This window comes from Salmo salar, chromosome ssa16, assembly GCF_905237065.1.
Source record: "Salmo salar chromosome ssa16, Ssal_v3.1, whole genome shotgun sequence".
Taxonomy (NCBI): domain Eukaryota; kingdom Metazoa; phylum Chordata; class Actinopteri; order Salmoniformes; family Salmonidae; genus Salmo; species Salmo salar.
Window position 1 is genome coordinate 86,563,397 of NC_059457.1, and position 16,466 is coordinate 86,579,862.

At 43.5% G+C, this 16,466-nt stretch overlaps 1 protein-coding gene across 1 annotated transcript in view; it reads left to right on the plus strand.

The window, feature by feature from the left end:
- The first annotated feature begins 1,768 nt into the window (after nt 1–1,768).
- The window catches only part of lamp1 (lysosomal-associated membrane protein 1), a 28,219-nt gene continuing 13,521 nt past the window's right edge, over nt 1,769–16,466 (plus strand). The window contains 4 exon segments of the mRNA NM_001165374.1: nt 1,769–2,033; nt 14,190–14,308; nt 14,472–14,688; nt 15,732–15,893. Of these exon segments, the coding sequence (NP_001158846.1) occupies nt 1,982–2,033; nt 14,190–14,308; nt 14,472–14,688; nt 15,732–15,893 (550 nt within the window). The 5' untranslated portion in view covers nt 1,769–1,981.

The following is a 16,466-nucleotide window of genomic DNA, read 5'->3' on the forward strand; positions in this document are numbered from 1 at the left end:
TGTCTGCCGTCCTCTTTACTATAAGATACTGACTACTGCTGTCTGCCTTTCCTCTTTACTATAAGATACTGACTACTGCTGTCTGCTGTTCCTCTTTACTATAAGACACTGACTACTGCTGTCTGCCTTTCCTCTTTACTATAAGATACTGACTACTGCTGTCTGCCTTTCCTCTTTACTATAAGATACTGACTACTGCTCTCTGCCTTTCCTCTTTACTATAAGATACTGACTACTGCTGTCTGCCGTCCTCTTTACTATAAGATACTGACTACTGCTGTCTGCCGTTCCTCTTTACTATAAGATACTGACTACTGCTGTCTGCTGTTCCTCTTTACTATAAGATACTGACTACTGCTGTCTGCCGTTCCTCTTTACTATAAGATACTGACTACTGCTGTCTGCCTTTCCTCTTTACTATAAGATACTGACTACTGCTGTCTGCTGTTCCTCTTTACTATAAGACACTGACTACTGCTGTCTGCCTTTCCTCTTTACTATAAGACACTGACTACTGCTGTCTGCCTTTCCTCTTTACTATAAGATACTGACTACTGCTGTCTGCCGTTCCTCTTTACTATAAGATACTGACTACTGCTGTCTGCTGTTCCTCTTTACTATAAGACACTGACTACTGCTGTCTGCCTTTCCTCTTTACTATAAGACACTGACTACTGCTGTCTGCCTTTCCTCTTTACTATAAGATACTGACTACTGCTGTCTGCCTTTCCTCTTTACTATAAGATACTGGCTACTGCTGTCTGCCGTCCTCTTTACTATAAGATACTGACTACTGCTGTCTGCCGTCCTCTTTACTATAAGACACTGGCTACTGCTGTCTGCCTTTCCTCTTTACTATAAGACACTGACTACTGCTGTCTGCCGTTCCTCTTTACTATAAGATACTGACTACTGCTGTCTGCCTTTCCTCTTTACTATAAGACACTGGCTACTGCTGTCTGCTGTTCCTCTTTACTATAAGATACTGACTACTGCTGTCTGCCTTTCCTCTTTACTATAAGATACTGACTACTGCTGTCTGCCTTTCCTCTTTACTATAAGACACTGGCTACTGCTGTCTGCCTTTCCTCTTTACTATAAGATACTGACTACTGCTGTCTGCCTTTCCTCTTTACTATAAGATACTGACTACTGCTGTCTGCCTTTCCTCTTTACTATAAGATACTGACTACTGCTGTCTGCCTTTCCTCTTTACTATAAGACACTGACTACTGCTGTCTGCTGTTCCTCTTTAACATAAGACACTGGCTACTGCTGTCTGCCGTTCCTCTTTAACATAAGACAATATACTTTATATATCTCTCCACATAGATCACAGACAAGTTATAAAACATTGGCTACCATCCTTTATTTAACCAGACAGGTCACATTGACATCTTTTCCAAGTGAGCCAAGACAGCAGTATACATAGTTAACCAACATAAAACACATAAATCTACTAGATCATTAGTACTTGTTTATCTGCTATGTAAATATGTTTTTCCTTTTTGAGTTTTGCTCGGCCTCCCCGTGGCCTATAAATAGCTGTTTTTAAATATCCAGAATGAAATAACCCATTCTATGATACAGTATTTTACAGTAGAAATCTGATTCTGATTTGAGCAGGGTTTGCCAGTAGTAGCATAGTACTGAGTTGTGTCTGGGAGGGGAGCTGTAATAAGAGGGTGTTGCTGGCCTCCTCACGTGACGGTGCTGGGTGCTTCTAAAGCTGGGTTCACGTGACTGGACGTTCCCTCCTCGTATGAAGGACATGAAAGGGAGCGATACTGTCCGGCTTCTGCAACATGCTCGGAAAACAGGACCACGAATAGGAAAAAAGATAAATAACCGCCAAATAAAGGGGACTAACAAGAAAAGGAAGGTAGATCTTTACTTTTCGGGGTTGTTATTGCACTGCCTGGACAGCTGCGTTGGACAAGCGGTGTGTGCTATCCATTAAACTGAACTCTGGACTTGAAACATGACTCGAACATGTCCGTTCGTTGTCGGGATCGCCTGCTTTGCGATTCTTGGTAAGTGTTTCTTATAGTGATGGTCGATCGAGGACCGTTACTGAGACGGAGGGGGAATGAAACGTCGTCATAATCTCCGCTAGTGTTATATTATCGTGTAGTATGGTGACTGTTAATTCGGCGTAAGGAATTTAGAAATAAATAGATAATTCTATAGGAGCATATGACATAAAGCATATTATTTTATTATGTATTTGAATATACGTTTTTATTTATGGACGTTTCAGTGTAACGTGTTATTTTTTTCTCTCTGTCGTATTTGTACACAACATGTTGATTTCGTCACGATGACCAGGACATGTTGTGTGACAGACAGTAGAAGGTCAAGTGAATCAAATGGGAACAGACAAACGGGCAGTTTGTTTTCCTAAAATCAACAACGCGTCTGTTTCTCTGTCAACCCATTGTTCCGGGAACGCTTCACGTGACCGTAGAGGTGCTTTGTGTGTTGAAACACTGGATCCTCTATGACCGACCATTAGCTGGCCGGTGGCCGCTCAGACTGACACACACACACACACACACACACGAACACACAGATGTGTTGTCACAACACTGTCAAGTCAATCGACTATAAGCTATAGGCCTAATGTAGGTTTGTTTCTACTGTTTTGTGGACAGTTTGTGTGCTGTGCTGCTGTTCATGGACCAGGTCACAGTTTGTGTGCTGTGCTGCTGTTCATGGACCAGGTCACAGCGCTAAGGTAATGTGCGGCTGCTGTTCATGGACCAGGTCACAGTTTGTGCGCTGTGCTGCTGTTCATGGACCAGGTACATTTTGCGTGTTGCTGTATGGACAGGTCACAGTTTGTGCGCTGTGCTGCTGTTCATGGACCAGGTCACAGTTTCATTGACATTTGAAACATTTGCCTTTATTTAATGTTGATAAGATCCAGGCCTACATAAGAAAGGGAATCAGGATGCTAAGGTGTGTGTGTGGTAGTTAACCTGTGATTACAGTTTTGAGTCACATGTCTTCTCTCTACTGCTGTGGAAACAGTGTTATAGTGTTATAGTGTGGTTGCTCTTTGTTTCAGTGTTTTGTGTGTGTGTGTGTGTGTGTGTGTGTGTTTTTTAGGGAGGATGTGAGGCAGGCAGGGTCATGTTCAACCCCTGGAGTAAATCTCCCTGAGTCATCACACACACACACACACACACACACACACACACACACCTTTCTGGTCTATATCTGTGTGATGTGATCAATCAGTTTATTCCAGTTAAGAATAAAAATGATTTGTATTTTAACAGTTCCAACCTAGACTAGTTTTCAACAATAATGTCTACAGTGAGATGTATAGTAGACCTGATCATTTCTACAGTGAGATGTACAGTAGGCCTGATCATTTCTACAGTGAGATGTACAGTAGGCCTGATCATTTCTACAGTGAGATGTGCAGTAGGCCTGATCATTTCTACAGTGAGATGTGCAGTAGGCCTGATAATTTCTATAGTGAGATGTGCAGTAGGCCTGATCATTTCTACAGTGAGATGTACAGTAGACCTGACCATTTCTACAGTGAGATGTACAGTAGGCCTGATCATTTCTACAGTGAGATGTACAGTAGACCTGATCATTTCTACAGTGAGATGTACAGTAGGCCTGATCATTGTTGATCTGTACTGTTACTTAGTGTTGCTCTATCAAAAAGCCTGCGTGTCTGTTATGTTCTGTGTGATGTGATCAATCAGTTTGTTCCAGTTCAGAATGAAAATGATTTATTGAATTTTAACAGCAGCATGTCTATTCTGGGCTCTGTTTATGACAGTGTAACATTTAGGTCATGCTCAGCCTTGAAACTGTTTCTGTACTTGTTTTTTAAGTAATCCAGAGTTGAGAACCCTGACTCACATAGATATGTGGTGCCAACTGGATCAGAACACCTACTGGCTTTCTCAGTCAGGCAGGAGACCCCTTCCTTCTGTAGATGAACAACCCAGAACTGTGTGAGTGTGTTCTCAGTCAGGCAGGAGACCACTTCCTGCTGTAGATGAACAACCTAGAACTGTGTGAGTGTGTTCTCAGTCAGGCAGGAGACCACTTCCTGCTGTAGATGAACAACCCAGAACTGTGTGAGTGTGTTTGCCTCAAACAGCATCTTGCTTCAATCAGTTTATTCCAGTTCATAATAATCATTTTATCTTCATCTGTACTGTTACTTAGTGTTGCACTATCAGTAGCTAACTTGCTTTGGTGAATGTTAGCTATTAGCTGTGTACAAGGCCAGGGGATTGTTTGAAAGAGAAACTCACATCTACTACTATGAGAGTTAGTTAGTGCTCCCTTATTTCTGCTTATCATCACCTGTTATAAAATGACAACATTGATTTGCTAGTTGACTTACTTTTCCACTGTCGAAGCGACGTTTCCTGAAGCATTCTGCCCTGTTCTGAAAGAACTCCCTGGGTTTACCGTCATGCTGTGGATGTTTGGTCAGGATGTGTCGTTTTATTAATTTGTTCCTTATGAGAGACTCATTACCAAGTACTTCCACACACAAAACACATTGTGGGTGCTCCTCGTTATAAGTTTGTATGAAAGAGAGAGAAACTCATCGCTGTATATGCGTTTCATGACAGTTGAGTCAGAACTTGCTGTGGCTAGCTTGACTCCATTTAATGACAGCGGTGAGTGGCAACAACAAGTCATTGGCTGACAGCGCATCATCTGCTGCTGAACCACAGTGCTGCGTCGTGTGGGTCGCGGAGTGATCTTCAAGAAAACCGCAGAAAAAAGACCCGGTAAACCGCGAACACATCTCCCTCTCCCTCACTCGCCCAGCTGCCGAACTGACCAGAGACCACTGCTTAAGCAGAAAGCGCACTGAACAGAGAGCAGATGCATTTGGCCAAATCAATTCCAGTAATGAATGAAACCAGAGCCAGCATCAGGCCTCGTCAGGCTCCTTGCTCTGGATGCTGATGACCTCATCTTAGATAGACAGGCTGTGTCCTCAAGTGGCACCCTATTCCTAATGTAGTGCACTACCTTAACCAGGGCCTATAGGGGATAGTGCACTACTTTTGACCAGGGCCTATAGGGGATAGTGCACTACTTTTGACCAGGGGCTAAAGGGGATAGTGCACTACTTTTGACCAGGGGCTAAAGGGGATAGTGCACTACTTTTGACCAGGGGCTAAAGGGGATAGTGCACTACTTTTGACCAGGGGCTATAGGGGATAGTGCACTACTTTTGACCAGGGGCTATAGGGGATAGTGCACTACTTTTGACCAGGGGCTATAGGGGATAGTGCACTACTTTTGACGAGGACCTATAGGGGATAGTGCACTACCTTTAACCAGGGCCTATAGGGCTGCTCAAAAATAGTCCTGGTCAAAGTAGTTCACTATATAGGGAATAGGGTGTCATTTAGAATTCACTCTTAGTTCATCTGACATTCATTCTGTCTGAACACTAGTGCTGATTTGGATGAATTGATCCTCTGAGGAGAGATAGGAAGCCAGTCTAGACTATTGAGGCACGCCCTCTGGTCAGGCACTCCTTAGCCACACACGAATAGCCTGACCTTTAAACAGTATGTCAGTAGACACATATTTAACCCCTCGACCTCTGTCTGTTGTGGTAGCCAGCAGCTGTAAATGAGTCTGAATAGTGCACTATATAGGGTGTGCCATTTGGAACACATAGTAGGTATTAATAGTCTGTAGTAGGCTGTGTGTGCCAGACTAGAGGGTTGGTAATAAAGGGTTTGGTAATGGTACATGCGAAGGAGGAGGGAGGGACCTGCCAGTTTTACATCTGTACTGTCATTACATCATCACGGGAAACATTCTAGAACTCCTCTCATGCTTGGAACTGAACTGCTAGAACTTAATCTGGTCGTACGGACAGGTGGTGATGCTTCTCAGCTGTAGACCTGAGGGTTCTGGATTATGTTCTAGACTTGTGTTCAGGCTGTGAAATCACTTATCTGTCTATCTAGATTGATATGTGACCTGAGTCCCTGTCTCAACTCTAGATTGATATGTGACCTGAGTCTCTGTCTCAACTCTAGATTGATATGTGACCTGAGTCCCTGTCTCAACTCTAGATTGATATGTGACCTGAGTCCCTGTCTCAACTCTAGATTGATATGTGACCGGAGTCCCTGTCTCTGTCTCAACTCTAGATTGATATGTGACCTGAGTCCCTGTCTCTGTCTCAACTCTAGATTGATATGTGACCTGAGTCCCTGTCTCTGTCTCAACTCTAGATTGATATGTGACCTGAGTCCCTGTCTCTGTCTCAACTCTAGATTGATATGTGACCTGAGTCTCTGTCTCAACTCTAGATTGATATGTGACCTGAGTCCCTGTCCCTGTCTCAACTCTAGATTGATATGTGACCTGAGTCTCTGTCTCAACTCTAGATTGATATGTGACCTGAGTCCCTGTCTCAACTCTAGATTGATATGTGACCTGAGTCCCTGTCTCAACTCTAGATTGATATGTGACCTGAGTCCCTGTCTCTGTCTCAACTCTAGATTGATATGTGACCTGAGTCCCTGTCTCTGTCTCAACTCTAGATTGATATGTGACCTGAGTCCCTGTCTCTGTCTCAACTCTAGATTGATATGTGACCTGAGTCCCTGTCCCTGTCTCAACTCTAGATTGATATGTGACCTGAGTCCCTGTCCCTGTCTCAACTCTAGATTGATATGTGACCTGAGTCCCTGTCTCAACTCTAGATTGATATGTGACCTGAGTCCCTGTCTCAACTCTAGATTGATATGTGACCTGAGTCCCTGTCTCAACTCTAGATTGATATGTGACCAGAGTCCCTGTCTCAACTCTAGATTGATATGTGACCTGAGTCCCTGTCTCTGTCTCAACTCTAGATTGATATGTGACCTGAGTCCCTGTCTCTGTCTCAACTCTAGATTGATATGTGACCTGAGTCCCTGTCTCTGTCTCAACTCTAGATTGATATGTGACCTGAGTCTCTGTCTCAACTCTAGATTGATATGTGACCTGAGTCCCTGTCCCTGTCTCAACTCTAGATTGATATGTGACCTGAGTCTCTGTCTCAACTCTAGATTGATATGTGACCTGAGTCCCTGTCTCAACTCTAGATTGATATGTGACCTGAGTCCCTGTCTCAACTCTAGATTGATATGTGACCTGAGTCCCTGTCTCTGTCTCAACTCTAGATTGATATGTGACCTGAGTCCCTGTCTCTGTCTCAACTCTAGATTGATATGTGACCTGAGTCCCTGTCTCTGTCTCAACTCTAGATTGATATGTGACCTGAGTCTCTGTCTCAACTCTAGATTGATATGTGACCTGAGTCCCTGTCCCTGTCTCAACTCTAGATTGATATGTGACCTGAGTCTCTGTCTCAACTCTAGATTGATATGTGACCTGAGTCCCTGTCTCAACTCTAGATTGATATGTGACCTGAGTCCCTGTCTCAACTCTAGATTGATATGTGACCTGAGTCCCTGTCTCAACTCTAGATTGATATGTGACCTGAGTCCCTGTCTCAACTCTAGATTGATATGTGACCTGAGTCCCTGTCTCAACTCTAGATTGATATGTGACCTGAGTCCCTGTCTCAACTCTAGATTGATATGTGACCTGAGTCCCTGTCTCAACTCTAGATTGATATGTGACCTGAGTCTCTGTCTCAACTCTAGATTGATATGTGACCTGAGTCTCTGTCTCAACTCTAGATTGATATGTGACCGGAGTCTCTGTCTCAACTCTAGATTGATATGTGACCGGAGTCTCTGTCTCAACTCTAGATTGATATGTGACCTGAGTCTCTGTCTCAACTCTAGATTGATATGTGACCTGAGTCCCTGTCTCAACTCTAGATTGATATGTGACCTGAGTCCCTGTCTCAACTCTAGATTGATATGTGACCTGAGTCCCTGTCTCTGTCTCAACTCTAGATTGATATGTGACCTGAGTCCCTGTCTCAACTCTAGATTGATATGTGACCTGAGTCCCTGTCTCAACTCTAGATTGATATGTGACCTGAGTCCCTGTCTCAACTCTAGATTGATATGTGACCTGAGTCCCTGTCTCAACTCTAGATTGATATGTGACCTGAGTCCCTGTCTCAACTCTAGATTGATATGTGACCTGAGTCCCTGTCTCTGTCTCAACTCTAGATTGATATGTGACCTGAGTCCCTGTCTCAACTCTAGATTGATATGTGACCTGAGTCCCTGTCTCAACTCTAGATTGATATGTGACCTGAGTCCCTGTCTCAACTCTAGATTGATATGTGACCTGAGTCCCTGTCCCTGTCTCAACTCTAGATTGATATGTGACCTGAGTCTCTGTCTCAACTCTAGCCCTCTACTACCCTCTGCTGGTCATTTCTTAGTACTGATGTTTCCCTGCACTGGATGGAGTTTGCTTGATGTTGTTGCTCAGGTTGTACAGTCGTGGCCAAAAGTTTTGAGAATGACACAAATATTAATTTCCACAAAGTTTGCTGCTTCTGTGTCTTTAGATATTTTTGTCAGATGTTACTATGGAATACTGAAGTATAATTACAAGCATTTCATAAGTGTCAAAGGCTTTTATTGACAATTACATGAAGTTGATGCAAAGAGTCAATATTTGCAGTGTTGACCCTTCTTTTTCAAGACCTCTGCAATCCGCCCTGGCATGCTGTCAATTAACTTCTGGGCCACATCCTGACCGATGGCAGCCCATTCTTGCATAATCAATGCTTGGAGTTTGTCAGAATTTGGGGGGTTTTGTTTGTCCACCCGCCTCTTGAGGATTGACCACACGTTCTCAATTTGATTAAGGTCTGGAGAGTTTCCTGGCCATGGACCTAAAATATCTATGTTTTGTTCCCAGAGCCACTTAGTTATCACTTTTGCCTTATGGCAAGGTGCTCCATCATGCTGGAAAAGGCATTGTTCGTCACCAAACTGTTCCTGGATGGTTGGGAGAAGTTGCTCTCGGAGGATGTGTTGGTACAATTCTTTATTTATGGCTGTGTTCTTAACCTCTCTAGGGTCGGCGGGACGAAATCGTCCCACCTACTCAACAGCCAGTTGAATCCCGTGGCGCGTTATTGAAATACCTTAGAAATGCTATTACTTCAATTTCTCAAACATATGACTATTTTACACCATTTTAAAGACAAGACTCTCGTTAACCTCTTACATCTAGACGTTCCGCTAGCGGAACACCTGCTCCAATATCCAATGATAGGCGTGGCGCGAATTACAAATTCCTCAAAAATACAAAAACTTCAATTTTTATATGACTATTTCACAGCATTTTAAAGACAAGACTCTCCTTTATCTAACCACACTGTCCGATTTCAAAAAGGCTTTACAGCGAAAGCAAAACATTAGATTATGTCAGCAGAGTACCAAGCCAGAAATAATCAGACACCCATTTTTCAAGCTAGCATATAATGTCACAAAAACCCAGAAGACAGCTAAATGCAGCACTAACCTTTGATGATCTTCATCAGATGACACACCTAGGACATTATGTTATACAATACATGCATGTTTTGTTCAATCAAGTTCATATTTATATCAAAAAACAGCTTTTTACATTAGCATGTGACGTTCAGAACAAGCATACCCCCCCGCAAACTTCCGGGGAATTTGCTAACAATTTACTAAATTACTCACGATAAACGTTCACAAAAAGCATAACAATTATTTTAAGAATTATAGATACAGAACTCCTCTATGCACTCGATATGTCCGATTTTAAAATAGCTTTTTGGTGAAAGCACATTTTGCAATATTCTAAGTACATAGCCCAGCCATCACGGGCTAGCTATTTAGACACCCGGCAAGTTTAGCACTCACCAATATCAGATTTACTATTATAAAAGTTTGATTACCTTTTGTTGTCTTCGTCAGAATGCACTCCCAGGACTGCAACTTCAATAACAAATGTTGGTTTGGTCCAAAATAATCCATCGTTATATCCGAATAGCGGCGTTTTGTTCGTACGTCCCAGACACTATCTGAAATGGTAAATCAGGGTCGTGCGCATGGTGCAATTCGTGACAAAAAAATTCTAAATATTCCATTACTGTACTTCGAAGCATGTCAACCGCTGTTTAAAATCAATTTTTATGCAATTTCTCGTAAAAAAGCGATAATATTCCGACCGGGAATCTCCTTTTCGGCAAACAGAGGAAAAATCACAAAGACGGGGGCGGCCAGGGCACGCGCCTAAGCCCACAGTCCCTTGATCGGCCACTTGAGAAAGGCGATAATGTGTTTCAGCCTGGGGCTGGGATGACGACATTCTGTTTTTTCCCGGGCTCTGAGCGCCCATGGAAGACGTAGGAAGTGTCACGTTAGAGCAGAGATCCTTTGTAAAAGATAGAGATGGCAAAGAAGTTCAAGAAATGGTCAGATAGGCCACTTCCTGTAAAGGAATCTCTCAGGTTTTGACCTGCCGTTTGAGTTCTGTTATACTCACAGACACCATTCAAACAGTTTTAGAAACTTTAGGGTGTTTTCTATCCAAAGCCAATAATTATATGCATATTCTAGTTACTGGGCAGGAGTAGTAACCAGATTAAATCGGGTACGTTTTTTATCCAGCCGTGAAAATACTGCCCCCTAGCCATAACAGGTTAATCTAACCACACTGTCCGATTTCAAAAAGGCTTTACAACGAAAGAAAAACATTAGATTATGTCAGCAGAGTACCCAGCCAGAAATAATCAGACACCCATTTTTCAAGCTAGCATATAATGTCACATAAACCCAAACCACAGCTAAATGCAGCACTAACCTTTGATCTTCATCAGATGACAATCCTAGAACATTATGTTATACAATACATGCATGTTTTGTTCAATCAAGTTCATATTTTTATCAAAAAACAGCTTTTTACATTAGCATGTGACGTTCAGAACTAGCATACCCCCCCGCAAACTTCCGGTGAATTTAATAAATTACTCACGATAAACGTTCACAAAAAGCATAACAATTATTTTAAGAATTATAGATACAGAACTCCTCTATGCACTCGCTATGTCCGATTTTTAAAATAGCTTTTCGGTGAAAGCAAATTTTGCAATATTCTCGTAAAAAAGCGATAATATTCCGACCGGGAAAGCGTGTTTAGGTTCAAAGACGAAAGAAAATAAAACATGGGGTCGACTCGTGCACGCGCCTCAGCCCATTGTCCTCTGATAGAGCACTTGCCAAAAGCGCTAATGTTTTTCAGCCAGTGGCTGGAATTACATCATTCAGCTTTTTCCCGCCTTCTGAGAGCCTATGGGAGCCGTAGGAAGTGTCACGTTACAGCAAAGATCCTCAGTCTTCAATAAACAGAGTCAAGAAGCTCAAGGAATGGTCAGAGAGGGCACTTCCTGTACAGAATCCTCTCAGGTTTTTGCCTGCCATATGAGTTCTGTTATACTCACAGACACCATTCAAACAGTTTTAGAAACTTTAGGGTGTTTTCTATCCAAAGCCAATAATTATATGCATATTCTAGTTTCTGGGCAGTAGTAATAACCAGATTAAATCGGGTACGTTTTTTATCCGGCTGTGTAAATACTGCCCCCTACCCCCAACAGGTTAAGCAAAATTGTGAGTAAGCCCACTCCCTTGGCTGAGAAGCAACCCCACACATGAATGGTCTCTGGATGCTTTACTGTTGGCATGACACAGGACTGATGGTAGCGCTCACCTTGTCTTCTCCGGACAAGCTTTTTTCCGGATGCCCCATACAATCGGAAAGGGGATTCATCAGAGAAAATGACTTTACCCCAGTCCTCAGCAGTCCAATCCCTGTACCTTTTGCAGAATATCAGTCTGTCCCTGATGATTTTCCTGGAGAGAAGTGGCTTCTTTGCTGCCTTTCTTGACACCAGGCCATCCTTCAAAAGTCTTCACCTCACTGTGTGTGCAGATGCACTCACACCTGCCTGCTGCCATTCCTGAGCAAGCTCTGCACTGGTGGTGTCCCGATCCCGCAGCTGAATCAACTTTAGGAGACGGTCCTGGCGCTTGCTGGACTTTCTTGGGCGCCCTGAAGCCTTCTTCACAACAATTGAACCACTCTCACTGAAGTTGTTGATGATCCGATAAAGGGTTGATTTAGGTGCAATCTTACTGGCAGCAATACCCTTGCCTGTGAAGCCCTTTTTGTGCAAAGCAATGATGACGGCACGTGTTTCCTTGCAGGTAACCATGGTTGACAGAGGAATAACAATGATTCCAAGAACCACCCTCCTTTTGAAGCTTCCAGTCTGTTATTCGAACTCAATCAGCATGACAGAGTGATCTCCAGCCTTGTCTTCGTCAACACTCACACCTGTGTTAACAAGAGAATCACTGACATGATGTCAGCTGGTCCTTTTGTGGCAGGGCTGATATGCAGTGGAAATGTTTTTGGGGGATTCAGTTAATTTGCATGGCAAAGAGGGACTTTGCAATTAATTGTAATTCATCTGATCACTCTTCATAACATTCTGGAGTATATGCAAATTGCCATCATACAAACTGAGGAAGCAGACTTTGTGAAAATTAATATTTGTGTCATTCTCAAAACTTTTGGCCATGACTGTACAGCAGCTGTGAGATGAGACTAGCACCACAACATTTCTAAACCAAGACTGCTTACGAAGTGCATCACACAGGAATGCTTGCGAAACAGACCAGGCCAGAGGTTTGGGGTTTGAGAAGTCAATAAGAGAAGTGAAGAATTCTTCCTTAGTAGTTGGTTTTCTCTAAATCTTGAGTCACAACCTAGATTGGAGGCGATGTCTGAAGTAGTTGAACATGTTATTACTCCATGTAAGAGGTTCTAGTTTGGCTGGTTCTAGTGAATGGTGATGGCCACCCAGGGGCTCCTGACAGAGTGACTGATTCAGAACTTCTCTTCAACCACTTGGATCCATTTTTATTCAGCCAGGTCAATCAGAGAACAGTGAAGTTATAGGATGTAATATGTATGTATGGTTTCTGTAACTGATGGAAACAAGTATTACGGTTTAAATAATCAATGGAACAATAAGCATTATAAAAGATAAAACCTTAACATACTGTGAACTGATCAAAGTACACGATAGTCCCAAGGTAATAGACAGGGGTTAGTAGGCTACAGTTAACCCAATATTTTTAAATGTTTTTATTTAACCTTTATTTAACTAGGCAAGTCAGTTAATAAGAACACATTTTTATTTACAATGACAGCCAAACCCAGACGACGCTGGGCCAATTCTGCACCGCCCTATGGGACTCCCAATCATGGCCGGATGTGATTCAGTCTGGATTCGAACCAGGGACTGTAGTGACGCCTCTTGCACTGAAATGTAGTGCCTTAGACCACTGCGCCACCCTAATATAATATAATGTGCCCTAGTGCCGTCGATAGGCTATAAAACATCATCATATATATATATATATATATATATATTTATATATATATTAGTGTGTGTGTTATATATATATATATATTTTTAAACATAAAGGACCGTAAGTAGCATAATGTGAACCACAACGTGGTCCTTAGGTCAATACATACCTGAATGGGCCCTAGCAAACCATATGCTAAAGGCTACTAGTTAGCATTATCATACAACATGGGTTCTACAATCTATTAACAGTATGTCCTTAATATAGCACAGGACACAGATAACTCGCTTAGTCAAGAAGGCATACTGGAGAGTTCTCTGATGGCTACCAAACAATGTCTGGTGTAGTGTGTGTGAATGGTGGTCAGCTGGTGACATCTGACGCGTCAGGTGAGCGGTCAGGTGACTTGGCGGCCATTTTGGAGAAACACTTTGCCACTGTGATAGTGAGTTTGATAGTGAACTGGGAATAATCCACAACACTCCAACCTCATGAGAGTGAAAAACTTGTAATTTTCCTGAAAAACAACTTAATGTCAAAGGAGGGTCTTTGATTTGACGGCATGCACACGTGCAGTTTGGCATGAGACCACCGTTAGAACAGATAACGTGTTTCTGCACATGCGCTTGATATCACTTTATAAGCCTGATCATGGATTTCTATTGGAGAAGCAGTTTCTGCCTGTCTTCATACTGTACTGACTGATAATACTACTCAGGTTGTGTGACAGTAGTCCAGTCAGTCATGGTTATAGTGGTAATGATGATATCTCCTCCCAGGTTGTGTGACAGTAGTCCAGTCAGTCATGGTTATAGTGGTAATGATGATATCTCCTCCCAGGTTGTGTGACAGTAGTCCAGTCTCAGGTCACTCTGGAGGTGACAGAGGGAAACTCCACCTGTATAAAAGCTGAACTCTCCGCCTCCTTCTCCATCACCTATGACACCGCCAACGGCACGGTAAACTACATCCCCCACAATCCTCTCCGGCTTAGAGAAACAGATTGTACATTTGATAATGTCCTGAACATAAGTCTCTCTTCCCAAGACAACTGTGTGCATGAGTTTGGGCAAACCATACTATCCTGAACATGTTTTAAATGTACAAACTTCTTCTCTCCAGCGTACGGTGATGGTGCCCCTCCCAGGGTCGGCGGTGGTGGGTGTGGCCAGCTCGTGTGGGGGTGACGGCCGCTCCCCCTGGCTCGTGGCGTTGTTCGGGGATGGCCACGCCCTGGGCCTCGGCTTCTCATCCAATGACAGTCTGTACAGCGTTGCTAAACTCACCCTGCAGTATAACCTCAGTGATGTCTCCAACTTCCCAGAGGCCAACAGCACCGGTGAGAAAGAGACACACACACACACACACACACACACACACACACATTAACACACGGAGGCACGCTTTGCGCATACACACACACACACACACACACACACATTAACACACGGAGGCACGCTTTGCGCATACACACACACACACACACACACACACACACACACACACACACACATTAACACACGGAGGCACGCTTTGAACACGCATACACACACACACACACACACACACACATTAACACACGGAGGCACGCTTTGCGCATACACACACACACACACACGGGCGCACACACACACACACACACATTAACACACGGAGGCACGCTTTGCGCATACACACACACACACACACACACATTAACACACGGAGGCACGCTTTGCGCATACACACACACACACAACAAACCACACACACACACACATTAACACACGGAGGCACGCTTTGCACAACACACACACACACACACATTAACACACGGAGGCACGCTTTGCACACACACACACACACATTAACACACGGAGGCACGCTTTGCACATACACACACACACACATTAACACACGGAGGCACGCTTTGCGCATACACACACACACACACATTAACACACGGAGGCACGCTTTGCGCATACACACACACACACACACACATTAACACACGGAGGCATGCTTTGCGCATACACACACACACACACACATTAACACACGGAGGCATGCTTTGCGCATATACACACACACACACACATTAACACACGGAGGCACGCTTTGCGCATACACACACATACTAACACACGGAGCCACGCTTTGCGCATACACACACACACACACACACACACATTAACACACGGAGGCACGCTTTGCGCATACACACACACACACACACACATTAACACACGGAGGCACGCTTTGCGCATACACACACACACACACACACACATACTAACACATGGAGGCACGCTTTGCGCATACACACACACACACACACACACATTAACACACAGAATGGATTATTTGATTTCTGACCAATGTGTCTTGTCTGTTTTTCTACAGATGTGGTAACTGTGGAGACGACCTCTGTAGGGATGGTTGCTAGGGTCAACACCACCTACAGATGTATCAGCGCCTCACCTGTCATTGTGGGAGGAGCCACCGTCACCTTCTCTAACGTCACCATGGAAGCCTTCATGACAGGAGAGGATCTGAGCTCCAACGGTACAGCCCCCAATCCCACCCTTTTCCCTAGATAGTGCACTACTTTGGACCAGGGATCATTTGGGATGCACCCTTATTGTCCATCACTGACCATTAACCACTGACCATCAACCATTAACAACTGTACACTGGCCATCAACCATTAACAACTGTACACTGACCATTAACAACTGTACACTGACCATCAACCATTAACAACTGTACACTGACCATCAACCATTAACAACTGTACACTGACCATCAACCATTAACAACTGTACACTGACCATTAACAACTGTACACTGACCATCAACCATTAACAACTGTACACTGACCATCAACCATTAACAACTGTACACTGACCATCAACCATTAACAACTGTACACTGAACACCATTAACAACTGTACACTGACCATCAACCATTAACAACTGTACACTGACCATCAACCATTAACAACTGTACACTGACCATCAACCATTAACAACTGTACACTGACCATCAACCATTAACAACTGTACACTGACCATCAACCATTAACAACTGTACACTGACCATCAACCATTAACAACTGTACACTGACCATCAACCAT